The sequence below is a fragment of the Oratosquilla oratoria genome, chromosome 5 (assembly GCF_046742065.1).
Source record: "Oratosquilla oratoria isolate Oo_2021 chromosome 5, ASM4674206v1, whole genome shotgun sequence".
Classification (NCBI taxonomy): domain Eukaryota; kingdom Metazoa; phylum Arthropoda; class Malacostraca; order Stomatopoda; family Squillidae; genus Oratosquilla; species Oratosquilla oratoria.
Window position 1 is genome coordinate 78,179,057 of NC_134781.1, and position 22,500 is coordinate 78,201,556.

At 45.7% G+C, this 22,500-nt stretch overlaps 1 protein-coding gene across 2 annotated transcripts in view; it reads left to right on the forward strand.

Moving 5' to 3' along the window:
• sn (fascin domain-containing protein singed) overlaps positions 1-22,500 on the forward strand; it is a 242,543-nt gene that overhangs the window by 153,951 nt on the left and 66,092 nt on the right. The window contains exon 1 of one of the 2 annotated variants that reach the window (XM_076185492.1): positions 15,872-15,907. The exons of the other annotated variant lie outside the window; for it this stretch is intronic. Coding sequence (XP_076041607.1) covers positions 15,887-15,907 — 21 coding nt within the window. The 5' untranslated portion in view covers positions 15,872-15,886. Of the gene's footprint in view, positions 1-15,871; positions 15,908-22,500 lie in introns of those variants that run through there. 2 annotated transcript variants of the gene reach the window in all.

Consider the following 22,500-nt stretch of genomic DNA (forward strand, 5'->3'; position numbering starts at 1 on the left):
GTTGTGGACAAATCCTGAAACAACCTAAGCCCTAAGGATTTTATTACGCAAGTACAGCCTTTATTGTCCTTTATTTAATGTACTTACCTATACAGTATTCATCCCATAGTAAAACTCTTTTATGCACAGTCATATATCCCAACCGCAACAACAAACAATGTCTGCATGGGGAAGACTATTGGGGTGGATAACACATAATCACTGTATTACCTCTTTAAAATTCTCCCCAGGGATCCGTGCTGGCTCCAGTTATGCACCTCGTTTATGTAAACGACCTGTCACGGGGTGTGAGCAGCTGGATAAACATGTTTACAGATGATGCTAATCTACAAATACTGTGCTGCACGCGAGGAGAACGCGGCCATGTGACGCGCACCCGTGAGTCGCAGGCTCGTAGGGCAGCACAAGCACGCCGGGCACAGGAGCTCCCCTCCTCCTCACTCGCTCCCTCCAAAACCCTCCCACCCTCCAAAACTTCCCCACCCTCCAAAACCCTCCCACCACCCTCCCTCGCTCCTTCACTCCCTCTTTCCCCTTCTCTCCTTCTCTCCTTCTCTCTCCTTCTCTCCTCTCCCTCTCTCCACCATAACCAGCTCCACCAGTACCACAACCAGTAAGTACAACACCAGTGAGTACCACCTCTACCATCACCACCAATGATTACCACCAGTACCAGTATTACCACCACCGTCGCCGCCGCCGCCACTCCGACCAGTATCAGTACCCTAACCATCTCCAATTGCATCGAGCAATATCTCCTCAAAGGATGACCACTGTCCCTTCCTTGACGTGAGCTCCAGTGTCAGCATCAGGAGCAACGCCGCTGTGAATGGTGTTCTGCACAGACACGGAAAAAAATCGTGACAATTTTTTTTTTCTTTTGTGATGTAAAAAATGTGCTTGCACGTCCATTGCATGCTTCGCGAGCAGTGAATATAAGTATTATTGTAACGGAAGTGGTTATGAAATTCTGTGTGTGTGTGTATGTGTGTGTAATGTCGAAAGTTCGTATGTTTAACCTGTCGTTTTTTTCCATCGTCACTGAACAGGTCCAATTATTATTGCGACGTGGCGATTAAATGGTAATTCGTAATGACAGACTCAACCCTTTAGTTGACCTTTGCTTGGTCCCTTTCTTCAGATGCCAGTCTGTGTCAGGCTTGAGTCGACCCCCGTGAAGTCATGAACTGTCATGCGGTTGATGACTTTGGGGTTTCCGAGGTTGTCGATCTGATTTCGGTTTCTGAACTGATCATATGAGGCGGCCAGAAACAGAGGGGCATCCTTGCCTCACTTTTACTGACTTCGAGTTAAGCATTGATATATACAGTGTATATATATACATACATATACATACATATATATATATATATATATATATATATGTATATATAATATATATCACAACTAACACCACAGTCGGACGAAAGAAAGAGTTGAAGAGCTGAAGAGGATTGCAGTTAGCAATCGAAATATATAGTTTCGCTTTCTCAACTCTTTCGTCCAACTACTGTGTTGTGATTTATAAATGTGTCACTACATTCCTCACCAGTGATATATATATATATATATATATATATATATATATATATCTATATGTATATATATATATATATATATATATATATATATACATATATATACTGTATGTGTGTGTGTGTGTGTGTACTCTGATGATGTAATAGACGAAAACGTTTAGTATTCCGAAACTTCATTTCCCTGTGGTTTCTGCATGATCATTTAGCCACGCGTTTTTGTGATATGTTTATATATATAAGCGCGCGCGTGTGTGAATGTAAGGCTAGAGCCTTTCACGATCTTTAATTAACTCGAAGCAAGAAGGATGCCCCTCTGTTCCTGGACGCCTCAGTTATCCAGGAAGTCATTTTTCCTTACTGGATTAGGTCAGAGATGGGTTACTTGATCGTTGCGTTAAGTTTGACGTGTTGAGATGGGCATTTATGGATTACGCTAAATTTAGATTGGGCTGGGTCAAAGCTGTTTTGGGTTTGTTTTAAGATAGGCTTTGCTTAAGATTAGGTCTACAATAGGCTGGGTCGAGACTGGGTTAGGTTGACCTTGGGTCATGTTAGTTGAGGGTTAGGATTTGCTCTATTTCTAAACCGGGTGAAGGGGATGGGTCAGGTTAGTGATGGGTTAGCTAAACCCAAAGTTAGGTTAGTGTTAACAAGGACCAGAAGAAGACTGAGAGAATGCCACCGGCACTAAACAGGTCAAGTCAGGTCAGGCTGGGTGGAAGGTGCGATCCACACTTGGGAAATATGTATTATTCCGCTCAGTGTGTGTGTGATTCACCATTGTCTTGGATCACGTGTCGGACTCGTGATCAACAGCTATTTCCCTCCCGGATGAGAGCTCAGAGCTCGTATGATCGATTTATGGGTAATGCTGTGACCTTACACGCACACACACCTCCAACTCCCCGCCCACCACCAGAGTTGGAGTAACAACCCGCAGCGCAGCGATACTGAAATTATTTCAGCCCTGGACGGGATTCGAACCCGGACCGCCGTAGTGTCAGGCGGGAATTCTAACCGCTGCGCCAGGAGATGTGTGTGTGAGTGTGTGTGTGTGTGTGTGTGTGTGTGTGTTTCGTTCGTTGTAATAAAATTAGAATTAAGATTTGCCAAATGACATCCAACCTTCCCCCCCCCCCAAAAAAAAAGGGGGGGGGGCGTTACTGTGGCCCTAAGACAACAACGAACAGGAAGGAAATAGTGATAACGATAAAATATTATTTTCTGCCGGAGGAGGATGAAAGTCTCTGAGGAAAAAAATTGGGATCGTTGACCCGTGGCAATTCGATGGTGATGGAGATGGAGATGTCTGTAGGGAACTTCAAAACAACGACAACTACAATCACAACTATAACAACAACAAGACAAATATCATCCACTGCGATTAGTTACGCCAATGAAATAGATCTCAAGATTATATAGCAGCTATGTTAGAGAAATATATATATATATATATATATGTGTGTGTGTGTGTATGTGTGTGTGTACATGTATATTTTGAGACGTAACAAATTGAAGAAGGTGGAAAAAGAAGACTAATCTGACTCCGACTTTATTCCTGACCGGTTTCTCACTAACCTTCTTCAAAGAAATGTTCCGGTCAGGAATAAACTCGGAACTAGACCCGTGTCTGCTTTTTTTCCGCCTTCTTCAACATATCTTAAGTTCAGGAAACGTCATTTCCTCGATAGCCTTTCGCCTTTGAGTACCGAAATCGTGGCAGCAAAATACTCACCAGACTTTCTTCCATACTTCGCGAATAACGACACGACTTGACGACACGACATGACGTCACGGTCTGACGTCACACGACGCGACTCGCCAGTCATGTCACCACCAGGATTGGTCGATCACGTATATCGGCGTCTTTGCTCTTGTTCTGGGAAGAGAACTCGGGACTGTTCACGTGACTCGGAAGATTGGCTTCCTTTCTCCCTTCCCTGATGGGGGCAGGAACGGACGTTCGTGCGATTAGTTAAGACTCTCTATGTTACCGCTTCAGTGCGCGCGCGCACCCACGCACGCACGTGGTGGCCACGGCCCATGCGTTATTCTGCAGATAAAACATCGCGGATCGAATGTAGCTAATAGTCTTTTTTTCTTTCTTTTTTCTTTTCTTTCTTTTTTCTTTTTTTTTTTCCTTTTCCTTTTTTTTCTTTTTTTTTTTTTTTTGCAGAGCTGTTTTGTGTCTGGATAGTCTACTGTCATTGTCGATACATAATTATATACATTTGATACACATTTTTCAGTATATAAGTGATACATAAATTTATATATAAATCGTATTGAAATATAATTGATGTATAAAATTACTCTATATATGATTTTGGTGAGGTAAGAAAAAATAATATATTGAGAGTTTAAAGTAATTCCTTAAGATTATACTGGAACTGTAGGATTTAAGGAGGAAGTAGTTATGTAGATTTTGTTGAGGAAATGATCAAATTAAACTTGAGAAGGAAGTAGGACGAGAACAGTCTGAGAAACTCGACAAAGAAGAGTGATATCCTGTGACTAGTAAAGACTATCACACTGGGCTATTTTTCCTCCGACTGTCGGAGCAGATATGCTGGAGGAAAAAAAATCCCCCGGAAAAAAAGTTCTGGAGTTGGACGTTACCGCCGATTAATCGGAGGTTGGAGGAAAAATAGCTTAATGTGATAACCTCCCCCCTTCCCCCATAAGACACCTGCAGTCGTGGATGATGGTGATGATGATCCGAGGTCGATGTCCAGCTAGGTTCACCAACACCGCGTCAGATTTTGTTTGTTGTGAGTTGCCAACTATCAACATTTTCGTTGCTCCAATTGCCTTGTGGTATATTTTTTATGCAAATATAATAAATGGCGCTATTCCTCTTTGCTGTCGTAATGTTTCAGTAAAACACTAATAACCAGACATTTCACAGGGTAAACATTAGATGTATTATCTTCGCCATGTTTCACTGTAAAACATGGCAGTCCTTTTACAGCCTGAGCGTCAACTATGAACATTGAGAAAGAAAAAGTCAAATGTCGTCGGACTTTGGAAAACATCTGTGTAAGTGGGATTGGGTCGAGATTAGGATGCCTCATCCACGAGAGGCTAAAAAGTGGGTGGTGGATGAGAGTGTACGAGTGGGTACGAGCCTTGACTGGCTACCTCCCATATAAGGAGGGGAAAAACTCTTGGAATATAGATATTGATAGATAGAATTCTTGCGATCAACGTGACTCGCGTTTCATCTGGAGCGTAATTTGCATTATTGCTGATCTTTGTTTTAGCAAGAATGCAAAGTCATCCCAACGAGACGCATGGAAGTGCATCCGACTGTGCTTTTGTGTTCGAACGCCTCAATAAATCTCTCTCCTGCCTGTCTGGAGCAAGAGTAGAGGAAAAAGGTTGTGTCTACTCGAAACAGAAGGAGTTGAAATGTTATTCTTAATTTGGCAACAAGGATTTATTATTTTTTTTTTCCTTCAGATTGTTCCCAGTAATTGCCCACACTAGAAATGCAACGTAAAGAAATGCTAGCAGCTAATTAGATAAAGCTCACTATCGTTATAATCTAAATGTAGAGTAGTTTTATACATGTGTACGTGCGTGTGTGTGTGTGTGTGTGTGTGTGTGTGTGTGTGTGTGTGTGTATGATTCTTCATGGTCTTGGATCACGTGTTGGACTCGTAATCGACAGCTATTTCCCTCACGGAAAAGAGAGCTCGTATATGACCGATCTATGGGTAATGCTGTGACCTTACACACACACACACACACACACACACACACACACACACACACACACACACACACACACACACACAATTCCCCTCCCACAAGAGTTGGAGTAACGACTCGCAGCGCAGCGATACTGAATTTATTTTAGCCCTGGGGAGGATACGAACCCGGACGGCTGTAGTGGCGGCCGCGAACATTCCTACTGCTCCGTCAAGTCGTGTGTGTGTGTGTGTGTGTGTGTGTGTGTGTGTGTGGACAAATTCGTCAGTCGTTAGCAAGAACAGAATATATTGAGTGCGTCTTCGTATGAAAAGGACATGAAATGTATTTATAAAATCGAATTTGGGGGTATAGTGCTGTACTGTGACTAGGGTTGTCATAATTTTCCTTCTTAAAAGAACCCAAGCAAAAAAAAAAAAAAAAAATACGCACCACAACAAATAATTCACAATACTGAAATAAGGCACCTCCATCATTTTCATTAACACTGACATCGGCAATATGATACTGGAAATACGAAAGAGTACATTCTTGTTAATGACAAGTGTAATTGGTCATTAACAGTGTTGTCTGTAGATGATGATCTTCGAGGGTGTGTCTCAAAGACGGAAGGGCACAAAGACGAGGTGAAAAGACATAGCGAGAAAGACATTATAGCGAGAGAGAAATCACTGTGGCTATAATCAAGGGAGGAGGGAGGAGGAGGGGGGGATGGGGGGGAGGGAATTGCGGTGTCTCTTAGAGAGAGTTGCACCATATGGGAGGAAGAGCTGCCTGTTTCTTCTTCGATCTCGCCACGATCGTCACTCGAACGGGGCTGGGGAAGGTAGATGTCGTGTTACTAGGAGCCCAGTACTGGTTACGGCTACGTGGACATCTGTCCTACCCTAGACCTTTGGAAACGTAGAAGGACTTTAGGTCCCTGGGAATGAAGGAGCTTTGGTGTGGAATGAAAGTGGCAGTGGACATTGCCGTCCGCGCGGAAGAAGGCCATCTGCTGGGCGGTTTCTACGGAGGCGGTTGAGGAGTGTGAAAGGCGTCATGTAAATAGGTGGTAGTATGTGTGTGTGTGTGTGTATGTGTGTTTCTAAACTCGCGCGTGCACACCATACACACACACACACACACACACACACACACACACACACACACACACACACACTCGAACACACAAACACACACCCAACTCATGGCGTAGTTGGTAGTCTCCGGCTGCCGCTACGGCGGTCCGGGTCCGAATCCCGCCCACGGCTGAAATAATTTCAGTATCGTTGCGCTGCGGGTTGTTACTCTAACTCGTGGGCGGGAAGTTGGGTGTGTGTGAGCGTGTAAGGTCACAGCATTACACATAGATCGGTCATATACGAACTTTGAGCTCTCTTCCGGGGGGAAAATAGCTGTTGATCACTAGTCCAACACGTTATACAAAGACCTTGGTGAAACACACACACACACACACACACACACACACACACACACACACACACACACACACACACACACACACACACACACACACACACACACACACACACACACACACACACACACACACACACACACACACAAAATAGAGAGTACAACTCTTCTTGGAAAAAGATAGTGTCTTTTAGCTGTTTACTTGTATGAAGGTGGTATTTAGTTGACGTTGGCTGGCGATGATAAGTGTAGGATGCAGTTAATGTTGTTCCATAAAAGTAGTGGTACACCACATTTTTGGATCATGTGTTGGGCTCGTGATCGACAGCTATTTCCCTCTCGGATGAGCGCTGAACTCATACATGGGCATATGGGTAATGTTGTGACCTTACACACGCGCTTGGATGCACACGCACGCACGCACAACTTCTTGCCCACCAGAGTTGGGTTGCCGGCTTGCAGTGCAGTGATGCTTTTCAACCATGGGTAGGCACGAACGTGGACCGCTGAGTTAGCATTCAAACGCGGTATCAGTACATCAGCAATTGAACAATTAAGTGTACATGTACATTTACGGTTAAAGCGTTGGTCATCACGATTAAGCCTTTATTTAGTGCGAAGACGATTAAAATCATCTGGCGGCAGCCATAACGGAAAGGTAAAGGATCACCAGGTACAGAAGGGGACAAAGATAGTCAGGAACCCCCACAACCCCCACTCTCTGTTCACACTAGTGGTTTCAACCGCCCAGAAACCGCGGCGGTACCGCATAGTCAAGGAAAAACTGCGTGGTTGTATGTGAACACGTACATTTGTTTATAACGTAATTGAACCGCCGCGGTTGAAACCGCTCGTGTGAACAGGGCCTTAGGAACTCCATCCACGGCACGATCTGGTCTTGAGGCCGCCGGACACATCCGATTGGATCCGACCAGATCGTACCGTGGATGGGGCACTGTAGTTGTCGTTTCTTGATGGCTGAAGGTACGTTTTGCTCTGGGCGATTAATTATTAGCCTATTGCCACAGCTACTAGTGGCGGGTGACGCGCATCCTACTACCTGGCATCCTATTTGGGTAAGCGCGTTGGTAGTTGGGTTGAAATTGTCCATCGTCGTAGTTTGCAACTCAAAGGAAAACAGCCCCATTATTCAAAAACTAAGAATTGGCGCGGTAGACAATCGTTGGACGATCATCGTTGATCCATGAACGATCATCGTTGAACGATAATCGCAGCGAGGAAAACGTACCTTGGAGTGACCCTGTGATATGCGGTTCCCTCCTGACCCCCGAGCGGCTTCCTGGAGGATCCCCGGACCAGAAACCAGTTTGGGCGGATGTTTCTGGACGCTGGGATCAGGTCCAGGAAGCTCGTGGGTGTGTGGGTGTGGGTGTGATGAACAGGTTGGGGAACTGCCCGGCTACGAATGACCTGAGGTCAACTTCTCCGGGAAATTCCTGCTCTACTTACACGTCTCCTAATCTTCCTTCCGCTTCGTTGAAAGTAACACAATGACAACATTCAGAAATCGCTTAGATAAATATTTGGACTCTAATCCGCAAATGAAATATTATCCTTTAAAAGATCTGACAGCCCGGCATCTAATTGTAATTAGATAAGATAATGGTAGCAGTAGTGTTAGTTCATCTTCTATCGCCTAGTTGCCCTGTTTTCTTAGTTGTAGCTTTATAGTAAACACAAACAGCCTCGTTCGGGCCAGTAGGCCTGCTGTTGTTTGTTCTTCCTTTGTGTTCCTTTGCTGTGGTTCTCGCACATTATTTTATGCTGGCGAATGATAGACTATTTGGACCCCGCAGGGCCCCGTTCACACAAGAGGTTTCAACCGTCGCGGTTTGAACCCGACGGTTCAATTACAGTATAAGTCACTGGGGGCTTTCACATAGAATTGCGCAGATTTTTTCCTTGACTATACGGTACTGCCGCGGTTTCGGCGCGGTTCAGATCGCTAGTGTGAAGAGGGCCTACGGTTATGACCTCGTGCAAGGCGCCAGGCGATCTTCTTCAGCTTAGGGAACGAAGATAAAACGACGAGAGGAAGCAGTGGCCATTGTATTACGTAATAAATTGTATTTCGTCTGTATTTAGTACTTTTTTTTTACATCCTTTTGGGCTTTACAGAAATAGGTAGAGCACTGCATGGTTATGTATGTAATGTGTATATATATATATATATATATATATATATATATATATATATATATATATATAATTTTTTTCTAAGTAATGATAAATAACGGTGAATAGCAAACATTTAGGTCTGAAATCACATTTGTGAGAAATTACATTGAATTAAATTGATTGACATTTCGTTCGAAAATTTATTGTTTACAGACATAATTTTCAATACACACGTAATCATATGCGCCAATGACCAAATTATGAACAAATATATGACCGTTTCTTGATGGACGGCCACCACAGTGGAGGAAGAGGAGGAGGAAGAGAAGGAGGAGGAGGAGAAGAAGAGGAAAAAGTGGAGGAGCACAGAGGGGAATGTCTGCCTAAGACAGGTGTCCTAGCACTCAAGGAAAAGGTGGTTGCAGATAATCTACTGGCATATGTTCCCCCGCCTTCTTTTCGGAATTGGTGGCGAGGTATGCATCGTTCTTTGGCTCTCTCTCACCCCCCTCTCTATCTCCCTCTCCCTCACCCTCTCTCTCTCCCTCTCCCTCTATCCCTTTCTCTTCTTCCTCTCACTCTCTCAACCTTTTCCCTCCTTACTCTCCCTTCTCCTTCCTTCCTCTCCCTTCTTCCTCCCCCTTTCTCTTCTATCTTTTCTCTCCCACTCCTACTCCCTCCTTGCTGCGTGAAGTGACCGGAAGAGTGGGGCACGCGACACTTTCTTACCTGTGACGTCATTACTGCCTTTGTGACGTCAGGTCGCAGCCCGAGCGGGTTGCCCGCTGCGGCAGATGCTTGGGCACTTAAGTGGGTCATCTGCTTCAGTGACAGAGAGAGAGAGAGAGAGAGAGAGAGAGAGAGAGAGAGAGAGAGAGAAAGAGAGAGAGAGAGAAAGAGAAAATAACCATCCCAATCGATTTTGGAAGTCTTATATCCCTGCGACATCCAGCAGATTATATTTATATTTTTTTCTTGGGATGGATTTATATTTAGCTCTTATTTTCCTGATAAGATGAGAAACCCAACGCCAGGCACCGGTAGTGTTAGGATTCGAACGTGGACCGCGTTAGGCGGTCGACCTGGAATCGCCACGGTTTATCATTGAGAAGAATCTGATGTGATGAGTTTCCACATCGTGGGAGATGATTATTTCCCTCAAGAGAGGGTTGAATTGAAAGTTCATCTCTTTGTGACTCGTTATTTTTTTTTTAATTAGAGGGCAGGATAGATAAGATGGGGAGAGGGAGGGAGGGGGGATTAGTGGAAGGAAAGAATGAAGTGGAAGGAAGTAAGAGTCATGATTGATGTGGGACGGACTCACTCGACCGCCACCACATAAACTATATACAATCAATATTTTACCACTTTGTACAATTTATACAGTCATGTCATACTCAAGATGCTTTCCACATTATAAGGGCCATCCTTTATGTGGCAACATTATTTACAACATATAATTTGATTACCATGTACACGTATAATAGATTGACCACGATTATCAATTTTATTACACAGCAATGGTAAATGCGTTAAGGGGACACTGCAGTAGTGGCGTGTTGCCACAAACCTCATCTTTGGATGGAGTAATGAGAGGACGCTTGTTGTAAACCCGGGTACTGGCTGGGATATACCTCCAGGTGCAGTGCATCACAGTGCAGTGGAGTGCAGTGCAATGCATTACAGTGGAGTGAATTGCAGTGCAGTACAGTGGAAGGAATTGCATTGTATTGCAGTACAGTAGAGTGAATTGCAGTGCAATGGAGTGAACTGCAGTGCATCGCAGTGCAGTGCATTATAGTGGAATGAATTGCAGGGTAGTACAGTGAAATGAATTGCACTGCAGTACAGTGGAGTGAATTGCATCGCAATGCAGTACAGTGGAGTGAATTGCAGTGCAATTCAGTAGAGTGGAGTGAATTGCATTGCAATGCAGTACAGTGGAGTGAATTGCAGTGCAATTCAGTAGAGTGGAGTGAATTGCAGTGCAATGCAGTACAGTGGAGTGAATTGCAGTGCAGTGGAGGAAATTGTAGTGCAATGCAGTGTAGTGCATTGCATTGCAGTGCAACGGGGGTTGGAGCAGCTGTTCTGTTGGCCTGAAATTACGCGCCTTTTTATTTGATTTGGCTTATTTATATATATATATATATATATATATATATATATATATATATTCATAACCGCCCCACTTTTTATTTTATTATTTTTTATTCTTGACCATCTCTACTGAGGATTCGGCGAGTTAAGTGAATAAAATCACTTGGCGGCATTCCTATTAAGAGGGGGAAAGTGCCACCTGGCACGGAAGGGTGTAGCTAACTCGCGGGGAGGTTCTGGGTTCTGTTTCATAACTATTAGTCCACTAAGCACTGAGGGCAAAGGTGACTTGTTTTGGTCTGTTAAGCGCCACCAAGATTGTCACCTTTGGACTTCGAGGGCAAGTAGATGTCAGCGGTAGCGTGTCATCCACGTGTGAAGTGGCCAATTCGTATACTTGTTTGCACAGAAGAAAACGTGGGGGGGGGGGTAGAGGAGGGAGAGAGAGAGAGAGAGAGAGGGGGGGTTTGGGAGAGGGAGAGAGAGGGGGGTTGGGAGAGGGAGAGAGAGGAGGGTAGGGGAGGGAGAGAGAGAGAGGGGCATGGGAGGAAGGGAGTGAGAGCGGGTAGGGAGAGGGAGAGAGAGGGGGGTAGGGGAGAGGAAGAGAGGGGAGGTAGGGGGGCAGGGGAGGGAGAGAGAGGGGGCAGGGCAGGGAGAGAGGGTGTAGGAGAGAGAGAGAGGGGTCAGTTGAGAGAGAGAAAAAGAGTGTGTAGTGGAGGAAGAGAGAGAATGAGTGAGGGGGCTAGGTGAGAGGGAGAGAGAGAGGGGGGAGAGAAGGTAGGGGAGGAAGAGAGGGTAGGGGGAGGGAGAGAGAGGGGGCTAGGGGAGAGAGAGAAAGAGAGAGAGATTGAGAATATTGTTTTACCGATTTCTCGCAGAACTTTGATGCGTTCGTACGGTTTTGGAAACCGTTAACAGCCGTTGGGTTGTGTGAGGCGTGTACGACCCAAAACATTTTTTTTTTCTTTCTTTCTTTCTTTTTTCTTTTTCTTTCTTTTGTACACGAGCCTGAGAAAAATACCTGTACGTATGGGAGTCTTGTATTACTTCATATATTGAAATTGTTATTATTGTTACCATCACTGCAATCATTATTATTATTTTAGTTTAGTGTTGTTATCTAATTGTTTAATGGTGTTGTGGTGTTTATTAATGTAGTAATTTTTATTTCATTATCTATGTGCATATTAATCTATTCTTGTTTATTTCGGGTTATGAATTTTTTGATGGCCATGTGGACTTGGTAAAACCTAGCCCAGCATCTCGTTTGTAGATATATTTACAATGCCAAATTATTATTGTTCAAACGTGTTTGAATTGGCCAATCAGCGAGCGCTAAACGATGTGGGTGGGGAAGTGAGTAATATTTCTTGCTCAAGTAAAATAAATAAGTAAAAGAATGAATAAATACATTAAATAATAAATTAAAAAGGATGTAGTTGGATATTGTTTTACTTCATCGACGTGTTTCCTTTGGCTCTCGTAACACGTAGGGTCAAGGTAGCGTCTCCTAACCTTTGGACATCAATGTATTATTTTATTTATTTATTATTTTAATTATTCGTTATTTATGTATTTATTTTTTCTGATGTACTTTTATAGCTGTACATTCTTTTTTAATAAACATATTTAGGTTCATTTTGTTTATTCTATTTATTTGTCTAATAATTCATTTATTCTGATTCACGTGAATTTATTGTACATTTATTTCTATAACAGGTTTAGGTACATTTGATTTATTTATTAAATGATTAATTTGTTTGTACTTTTCTATTGTAAATATATTTTTGATAACAGGTCTACGTACGTGTACGAATTAAATTGCTTTGTAATAGTCTTGGTAATTAAATAGGAATGCGGTCATTACTAGACGGGGGGAGAGAAGATGGGGAGATAACAAGGAGGAGAGAACAAGGGAGAGAGAAGAGGGAGTAGACAAGGGGGGGAAGAGAATGGGAGGGAGAGGAAGAAAGAAGAGGAGAGAGAGAGGGGGGGTTATTAAGACTTTCACTTTTGTAACGATGAACACCAAAACACTGGTTTGATGGGTTATACATGGATGGGGGGGGGGGAAGATGGGGGTAGGGTGGGGGGAGATGGGGGTAGGGTGGGGGGGAATGGTGATTGTGTGACGTCATTGCCTCGTTCAAATCCTCCGAGCCGTGGTGTTGTCGTTGTTGTTGTTGCTGTTGTTGTTGTTGTTGTCGCTGTTGTTGTTATTAAAGTTAAAATTCCGAGGCGTTGCCCAGCGAGGGTCAACAGCCCCGTGGACGCGGAAACTGACTCCTGAGATTTTTGTCAAGCCGTCACCTTAACGACAGATCGTATCAACCCACAAATGCACGGAGGAGGAGGAGGAGGAGGAAAGGGAAGGAAGAACAGCAGGAGGAAGAGGGGGAAAATGAGGAGGAAGAGGAATAGAAGGAGGATGATGGGGAATATGAGGAAGAGAAAGAAGAGGAATAGAAGGAGGAGGAGGAAGAAGTGAAGGAAGAACAGCAGGAGGAAGAGAGAGAGAAGAGGAAGAAGAGAGGGAAGAGGAAGAGGAAAAGGAATGGGAGGAAGAAGAGGAATAGAAGGAGGAGGAAGAAGAGGAATAGAAAGAGGAGGAAGAGGAATAGAAAGAGGAGGAAGAGGAATAGAAGGAAAAGGAAGAATGGGGGAGGAAGAGGAAGAATAGGAGGAGGAAGAGGAATAGAAGGAAGAGGAAGTAGAAGGTGGAGGAAGAGGAACAGAAGGAAGAGGTAGAGGAATAGAAGAAGGAGGAACAGAAATAGAAGAAGGAAGAAGAGAAGGAGGAAGAGGAAAAGAAGGAGGAGGAAGAAAAGGAACCACAATCGAGTTTGCCAAGATTCCCTCCTGTTCCCATTCTCGGGACCGAATGCCAGCGCCACGGTGGGGGGTTGCACCCCCCGCCCCCTGGGACCGAATGCCAGCGCCACGGTGGGTTTGCCCCCCCCCCCCCCCCCCCCCCCCCCCCCCCCCCCCCCGAGGTAAAGATGAGGGCGCTGACGAGATTTGAAGATGGCAGGTCACCCATACAACACCTTCCGAATTCACAAACGCACAGATAATTTTTTCTAGAACGATACAAAAGAACGGATAGAGAGAGGGAGAGAGAGAAAAAGAGAGAGAGAGAGAGAAAAAGAGAGAGAGAGAGAGAGAGAGTCAACCTTTGGGAAAATGTTGCACTGAAAAGGTGAAATCTGAAATGGTACAGGAGGGATGGAAGGATAGAAGATAAATAATAAACATTTTCTTTTTGATGGGAGATAGGTCTTGCTAATTCAATATTCCTGTGGGGATCTGGTCCGTAAGGATGTCACTAAAGTTTCTTGAATATTGGTTGTATGAAACATGCACTCAGAGAGAGTGAAGGAGAGAAAAGAGACAAACGATGTAGCTGTCCTCTTGAACGTGATGACGTCATTAAAAGATTTTTGTTTCTGCAAAAAAAAAAAAAAAAAAAAAAAAAAAAAAGCCAGAAGCGACTCCATGGTCGCCTCCCCAGCTGTATGAAATCGCCCGTCTTTAGCCAGAATAAAGTCAAGGGCGCGTTATTGTTGTGCCAATTACGGTCGCGTGCTTCGTGGGGTCTTGCAGCGTTATTTCTAACGGGGAAGGCGTGTTGTCTGTCGCTGTCCTTCGTGTCTCGAGTCCTACAGGCAGCTGCGATCTTGTAGTAGCAACATCGAGAAAGTACTCGAGAACCACCCACTTCTTCTTCTTCTTCTTCTTCTTCTTCTTCTTCTTCTTCTTCTTCTTCTTCTTCTTCTTCTTCTTCTTCTTCTTCTTCTTCTTCTTCTTCTTCTTCTTCTTCTTCTTCTTCTTCTTCTTCTTCTTCTTCTTCTTCTTCTTCTTCTTCTTCTTCTTCTTCTTCTTCTTCTTCTTCTTCTTCTTCTTCTTCTTCTTCTTCTTCTTCTTCTTCTTCTTCTTCTTCTTCTCTTCTTCTTCTTCACTGCTTCTTCTTCTTCTTCTTCACTTCTTCTTCTTCTTCTTCTTCTTCTTCTTCTTCTTCATTTCTTCTTCTTCATTTCTTCTTCTTCATTTCTTCTTCTTCATTTCTTCTTCTTCATTTCTTCTTCTTCATTTCTTCTTCTTCATTTCTTCTTCTTCATTTCTTCTTCTTCTTTTCTTCTTCTTCTTCTTCTTCTTCTTCTTCTTCTTCATTTCTTCTTCCTTCTGTTTTTTCTTCGTATTTTTCGTCATCTTCCAATTCTGTACTGATAAAAAAAAAACTTCATTAAGATTTGCGAACATGAATCCAGGGCATGACTTTGTTTTCCCCAAGACTCGTTTCCTTTACAGCTGAGAAGGGAGACTCCAGATTTCGGTATCAGGCGGAGAAGTAGCCACGTCCACCGCTGTCGCCGTCTGGAGGAGGAAGAAAGAAGAGGAGGAGGAAGAGGAGGAGGAGGGTGGATGGCCACGCCATGTGCCGCCTCACACACTTACCTACTTTCACGCTCACACGCACCTGCTGCTCCTTCGAGCCCCCGAGGGCCAACAGCCAATGGCAGGGCGGTAATGTAGGGCGGCGAGCGGTGATTGGCCGAGAGTTTCTGTGTGCATGGAGACCTCCCCACGACGGTCACCATCCCAAGATCCGTCATGTGTGACTTCGGGAGCCTTTGAGTCGGAGGTGCGCAGGAACCCTGGTAGTCGTCCTTAGCTCCTGAAGCGAAGAGGTCTTGAGATCGAGCGAAGTGCTTGCGAAACGTTTTTTTCACGAACTGACCCAACGAAGTTCTTCCTGAAACTACCGAAGTTTACTCTTCCCCCCGAAGTCAGAGTTATACGTTAGCGGGGACGTTCCAGAAAGCGAACTAAGGATTTTTTCTAAAGTGTTTGTTACAAGGACGACGTATATCGATCTAGGTTGACGACCGCCCAGGAGAAGATATTTTTCTCACCTGTTGCTGGTCAAGTGCGACTTCGAGGAGGACCTTGAGCGAGTGGCAGACGTCTTCGGCACCATGAGGGAATACTACTCCATGGTAAGGAACAACGAATCCTTCGTCAGTAGGATATTCGCGAGCGAGGAACCAAGATTTGATTCCTTCTTCAGTAGTTCTTGGCGTCATCAGAAGCATGTTTGTCTCTCACTCGCTTAGTTGCGGGTTCGAATCCCGCACTTCTTTCCGATTCTCAGCATTGGCTGTTGATTACCTGCCCCAACAGTCTCCAGTGCGCATCATAGGACAAAGGTGACGGCTTCGGCCGCAGCTACTCAGCGCCTCCTGGCGTGGGCTCCTCGCCCTCAGTAGTTGGTGCGGTCTAGTGGAAACGGAAGGAACTGTTCGAAGGCTTCATAGGTTTTGTTGTATGGATTTTCTTTTTTACTTATTGTTGCATATTACCCCCCCCCCTCTCTGTCTCTCTCTCTCTTTCTTTTTTTCTTTCTTTCTTTCTCCCTTTCCCCTCTCCCCCTTTCTCTCTCCTCTCTCCCCTCTCTCTCCTCTCTTCTCTCTCTTCTCTCTCTTTCCTCTCCTCTTTCTCCTCTCTCTCTCCCCTCTCCTCTCTCTCTCTCTCTCTCTCTCTCTCTCTCTCTCTCTCTCTCTCTCTCTCTCCCTCTCTTTCCTCTCTCTCTCTCTCCCCTCTCCTCTTTCTCCTCTCTCTCCTCTCTCTCTGTCTTCTCTCCCCATCTCCTTTCTCCTCTTTCCTCTTTCCCCCCTCTCCTCTCTCCCCCTATCTCTCTTCTCTCCCTCTCTCTCCTCTCTCCCTCTCTCCTCTCTTCCCTCTCTCCCCCCTCTCTCTCTCCTCCCCCCCCTCTCTCACTCTCTCTCTTCTCTCTCTCTCTCGCGGTCTCTGTCTCTGTTTCTCACACTCTCCTCTCTCTCTCTCTCTCTCTCTCTCTCTCTCTCTCTCTCTCTCTCTCTCGCGCGGTCTCTGTCTCTGTTTCTCACACTCTCCTCTCTCCCCTGTCTCTCCTCTCTGTCCTCTCTCCCCCTCTCTCTCCTCTCTACCCTCTCTGTCCTCTCTCCCCCTCTCTCTCACTCCTTTCTCTCTCCACTCTCCCCCTCTCTCATCTCTCCCCTCTCTCATCTCTCCCTCTCTCATTCCCCTCTCTCTCTCTCTCTCTGTCTCTCTCTCTCTCTCTCTTTCTTTATCTCTCTCGGTCTGTCTCTGTTTCTCACATTCACTCTCTCTGTCTCTGTTTCTCACTCTCTCTCTCTCTCTTTCTCTCTTTCTCTCTCTCGCGCGCGCGGTTTGTCTCTGTTTCTCACATTCTCTCTCTCTCTCTCTCTCTCTCTCTCTCTCTCTCTCTCTCTCTCTCTCTCTCTCTCTCTCTCTCCTTCTCTCTCTCCTTCTCTCTCTCCTTCTCCTTCCGTACCCTCCTCATTCCCTTCCCACTAATTTCCTCCCCTTCCTCTTCTTCCCTCTCGTTTTCTCCCCCACCTGGTCATGCCCCCCTATTCATCTCCTACGGCCCCCTCCCCCCCTCACACCTCTTCAACCTTATACCCCCCCCCTGAGGCTCTCTTTCCTTCATTATTTGCCCTTTCTCTCACTCTCCTTCCTTTTCTCTCCCCTTCTCTCTCTCTCTCTCTCTCTCTCTCTCTCTCTCTCTCTCTCTCTCTCTCTCTCTCTCTCTCTCTCTCTCTCTCTCCTTCATCTTCCTCTCCCCAATTCTCTGCCCCACTTCCCCTTTCCTCCCCTCCCCCCCTCCTATTCCTCATCCCACTTCCTCTCCCTTGCCCCTCCTCGTCCTTCTTCCCCTCCCCTCCCCTCCATCACTCTCCCCAGCTTCCACACCCCCTTTCCCTCACTCCCTCACACCATCCTCCCTTCCACACATTCTTTCCCACCCCTTCTCCTATCCCTTTTTTTAACCCTTCTTCCCTCTCTCACAATCTCCTTTCCCCCCTCTCTCCCCACCTCCTTTTCCCCCTCTCTCCCCACCCCCTTTGTCCCCTCTTTCCCCCCACACCCTCTCTCCATCTCTACTCCACATCCTCTCTCCCCATCTCTCCCCCACACCCTCTCTCCATCTCTACTCCACATCCTTTCTCCCCCTCTCTCCCCATCTCTCCCCCACACCCTCTCGTCCCCCCTGTCTCCCCGTATTCCCCTCTCACTCTCTCCCCGTTTTCTCCTCCCCCTCTCTCCCTCTTGTCTCCCTCTCCTTCATCCCCGCACTCCCTCTCCTCCTCCCCCCTCCCGTATCCTCATTTTCATCTTTCTCTTTCTCTCTCCCTTCTCTCTTCACTCCCCATCCACCTCTCTCTTCCCCCTCCACCTCTCTCTTCCCCCTCCACCTCTCTCTTCCCCCTCCACCTCTCTCTTCGCCCTCCACCTCTCTCTTCCCCCCTCTACCTCTCTTCCCCACTCCACCTCCCTCTTCCCCCTCCACCTCTCTCTTCCCCCCTCCACCTCCCTCTTCCCGACCCTTTGTCCGACCATCACTCCTTTGTCTTTCAGTTCCCTACCATGTTTTTCTTCCCTTTCGCCTTCTCGCCTTCTTTCCTCCCTTTCCCCATTTCTTTCTCCTTCCCCACCTTCCTCTTTCCTTCCTCTCCCCACCTTCCCCTTCCCCACCTTCCTCTTCCGTTACCCTCCTTTTTCCTTTCCTCCACCTTTCTCCTTCCTTTCGCACTTTTCTCCTTCCCTCCCACCTTTCTCCTTCCCTCCCCACTTTTCTCCTTCCCTCCCCACTTTTCTCCTTCCCTCCCCACTTTTCTCCTTCCTTCCCCACTTTTCTCCTTCCCTCTCTTACCCTCTCTCGTTTCACTTCCCATACATAATTTCTTTTTCCCTACCCGGCCCACTTTCCTCCCCCCCCCCATTACCTTCTTCCCTTACCCCACTTTCTCCACTCTCTTCCCCCCCCCATACCACCTTCCTTTACACGGCTCCCCCTCCCCTTCTCCCCCCCTTAATGTAGACGCCAAAGTGTTAGTGTTGTTGTTAGTAGCGGTGTGCCACAAAGATCGGTTCTTGGCCCTTCAGGATGACCAAAAGGGACATTGAAATTAATGAGGATTAAAACTGGTTTAGATTGAGCTCAAAATTAACTGAGAGGTTAATGTCTGGCAGGTTCTCATGGCCTAAGATTCTTCTTCTTCTTCTTCTTCTTCTTCTTCTTCTTCTTCTTAGGCGAGGAGGTTTCTCACTAGTGCCTTTTGTCATCGTCATCGATCTGAGTTCGGGACCATTTGAGTTCGAGGTCTCTTCGGCCACGACTACGTCAGCCGGTCGACGTGGACGGTGCCTGGAGGAGGCCAGAACCGTTGACTCAGTTGGCCACAGACGGTCACAGATGGTGTAGGTGTGGGATACGACAGTGCTCACGCCATAAATGACATTGTAACAAGAATTTGTGCGACAGATGGGAACGTCAAATGTTGCTGCAGTCTGTTCTTCATCATATTTTGGCCGGCATTCTTCAGAAAGGGGGAAATGATCTTCAGTGAGATTTAACGATTATGAACAAGTTACTCAGCAACGTTAGGGAAGGAAATCTTCTGAAAGTTTCAAGTGAATTGATGTATAACGGCAGCTTTAATTGGTGGTAGTTTCTGGTGGTCAGTATGTTACTACCGATGCTTGTTTAACAATAACACTAACTCGCCCGTCGGCGCAATTATTCAACGTTGATATTAATTTTGTCTGTCGTCAGGCGATTTAATTCAGCTGAGGTTAATCCTTATAAGAATCAGGGAGTTAAAACAGGTCGAACTTTTGTCTCACCTGAAGTACTGAAGTAGTTCATCTGAAACCATTTCAGATGAGAGGGAAGTTCAAACTGTACTTCAATTCAGCAACAGGAAGAAGTCTGCCTTTGCTCTGTGCTGCGTCGCCTGTGTCGCCTGCGTTTCAGTTTGGCTTAGGCTAATATGTTGATCAAGTGGCGTACTTTAAAAAAAATTGTCTTGAAGCCGCCCGGCGATTTTATTCGCGTGGAAGGTGTACTGTTGCCAAAGGGATGAGCTGATGCCCGTGGTTCTTAATTGGTGATCTCAGTGGGAATATGGTGAGCGTTAATGTCTATGATTAGTATCCTAAGTGGTTCTAGTAACTTTCGTCTTGTGGCTCTCTCTCTCTCTCTCTCTCTCTCTCTCTCTCTCTCTATATATATATATATATATATATATATATATATATATATATATATATATATATATATATATCTTTATATATATATAATATGTATATGTATATATATATATATATATATATATATATATATATATATATGTATATATATATACGTATATATATATATATATGTATATATATATGTGTGTGTGTGTGTGTGTGTGTGTGTATGACTATATCTCCTTTCTCTTTCCCTGTCCCTCTCATCACTCTATCCATCACTCTCCCCCCTCTCTCTCTCTCTCCCTCTCTCTCCTATCTCTCTCCCTCTCTCTCTCTCTCTCTCTCTCTCTCTCTCTCTCTCTCTCTCTCTCTCTCTCTCTCTCTCTCTCTCTCTCTCTCCTTCCCTCCCTCCCTCTCTCTCTTTCTCTCTCTCTCTCTCTCTCCCTCCCTCTCCCTCCCTCTCCCGCTCTTTCCGTGATGATGTCTCTCTGGGTTTATTGTTGGTGATTGTGGTGGACTTGTATTCTATGATGACTGTATTGGTGGCAGTAGTGATTGTACTCGTACTTTCTTAAATGGTGTAATTATTACCACAAGTATAAATCCCAGTGATGCATTGGGAATCGACCTGGCCTCGCCTTGTCGCTTTTCAAGCCCTAGTTCGATCCCGAACTAGTCTCTCTTCATGACCAGGTAACCTTGTCTCCTCCTCCTCCTCCTCCTCTCCTCGTTAACTCGTTAAGACGCCGGCGTGTCTTAATGAGCCCCTGTGTGTCAAATTGCACGAGACTCCTTATCTCGGAAGACGTGACGAGACTGGCAGCTGCTCCTCCTCCTCCTCCTCCTCCTCCTCCTCCTCCTCCTCCTCCTCCTCCTCCTCCTCCTCCTCTTCTTCTTCCCACCTTTCTCCACCTCTTCTTCCTACTTCTCTTTCACCTACTTTTCCTCATCCTCCTCCTCCTCTTCCCACCTTTCTCCACCTCTTCCTCTTCTTCCTACTTCTCCTCTTTCTCCTCTTTCAACTACTCCTCTTTCTCCTCTTTCAACTCCTACTTTTCCTTCTACTCTTCCTCCTCCACCTTTGTCCACCTCTTCCTCTTCTTCCTACTTCTCCTCTTTCTCCTCTTTCACCTCTTACTTTTCGTTCTACTACTCCTCCTCCTCCTCCTCCACATTCCTCCACCTCTTCCTCCTCTTCCTCTTCTTACTACTTCTCCTCTTTCTCCTCTTTCACCTCCTACTTTCCCTTCTACAACTCCTCGTTTCTCCTCCTCTTCCCCGTCTTCCTCCTCCTACATCTTTCTTCTCATACATCTTTCTATGTTTCCTCCTACTCCTTCTCTTCCTCTTTCTCTTCTTCCTCCTCTTCTTCCTCCTCCTCCTCCTCCTCCTCCTCCTCCTCTTCCTTCCCCTCCTCTTCCTCCTCTTCCTCCTCCTCTTCCTCCTCCTCCTCTTCCTCCTCTTCCTCCTCCTCTTCCTCGGCGGTTCTGCGCGAGTGGTGTGACTTTCTACTGCAGCCGGTCGTGCAATTCGAAAGCTCCGGCGGCAGTGATGGTGGCATTGTTGGTGATGAGGAGTTGGGGGGGGGGCGGATTCTTCTGGTGCAGCGATCCCCCCCTTCCCCCCCAACCTACAGCCCCCCTCCCCCTTCTCCCCCCACCTCCCATTGAGAATATTCACGGTCACGATGGCGTGGGAACATGAGGACAAAAGTCTTGACCCATTTTGTTCTCCCTACATTCGTTCCTTTCCTTTCCTTTTTTTTTTTTTTTTTTTTCTCTTTTTTTTTGCGCTCACTTGTCTTTGTGTACTTCCGTCTTCGTCTCTTTTTTTCTTCTTTTTCCTAATTCTTATCTTCTTCTTTTCTCTCGTTATCGGCTTTCTCCCGCTTTCAGCTTTCTTCCAGGCTTCGTCTGGAAGAAAAAAAAGAGACATTACCCGACCAAGAAGAGAGCATGGAGCTCGCCCCTGGAGGCTCTTACCTGTGACCCAGGGTCGTGACCCTTTGCTCAGTGGTGCGGTCAGAGGTCAAAAGTCGGATAGAGGTCGCGCGTGTTACGAAAGACGGCGCTGGGGAAGGGTTTGCGTCCGTGTGAAGATCACGGAGGACAAATGATACAAACTGTTACCGATTCATCACATATGTGAAGTTCAGAATGGAGGGAATAACTGTGCACGAAAGGCAGAACTTGTTCCCCGGCCTGGTCCAAAAGGGGGCTATCACTTTGAGCTATTTTTCCTCCAACATCCAATTAATCGGCGGTACCGACCACCTCCAACACTTTTTTTTTTCGCTGTGGCCAACTATTTTTGTTTTCTCGACAATTTACTTGGAATGTCGTTTGATATGCTGGAGGAAAATTATTTTCTTCCAGCATACCACTTCCCGAAAGCCGCTGACTGCTCCAACAGTCGGATAAAAAATAGCCCAGTGTGATAACGCCTTGAGGAAGATACTGAGACTCTGGTTGCCTACAAGAACCGTTTGGTTCTTCCAAATAATAAACCTGTAAAATGGCGTTGGTGTCAAAGGGAGATGAATTTCAAG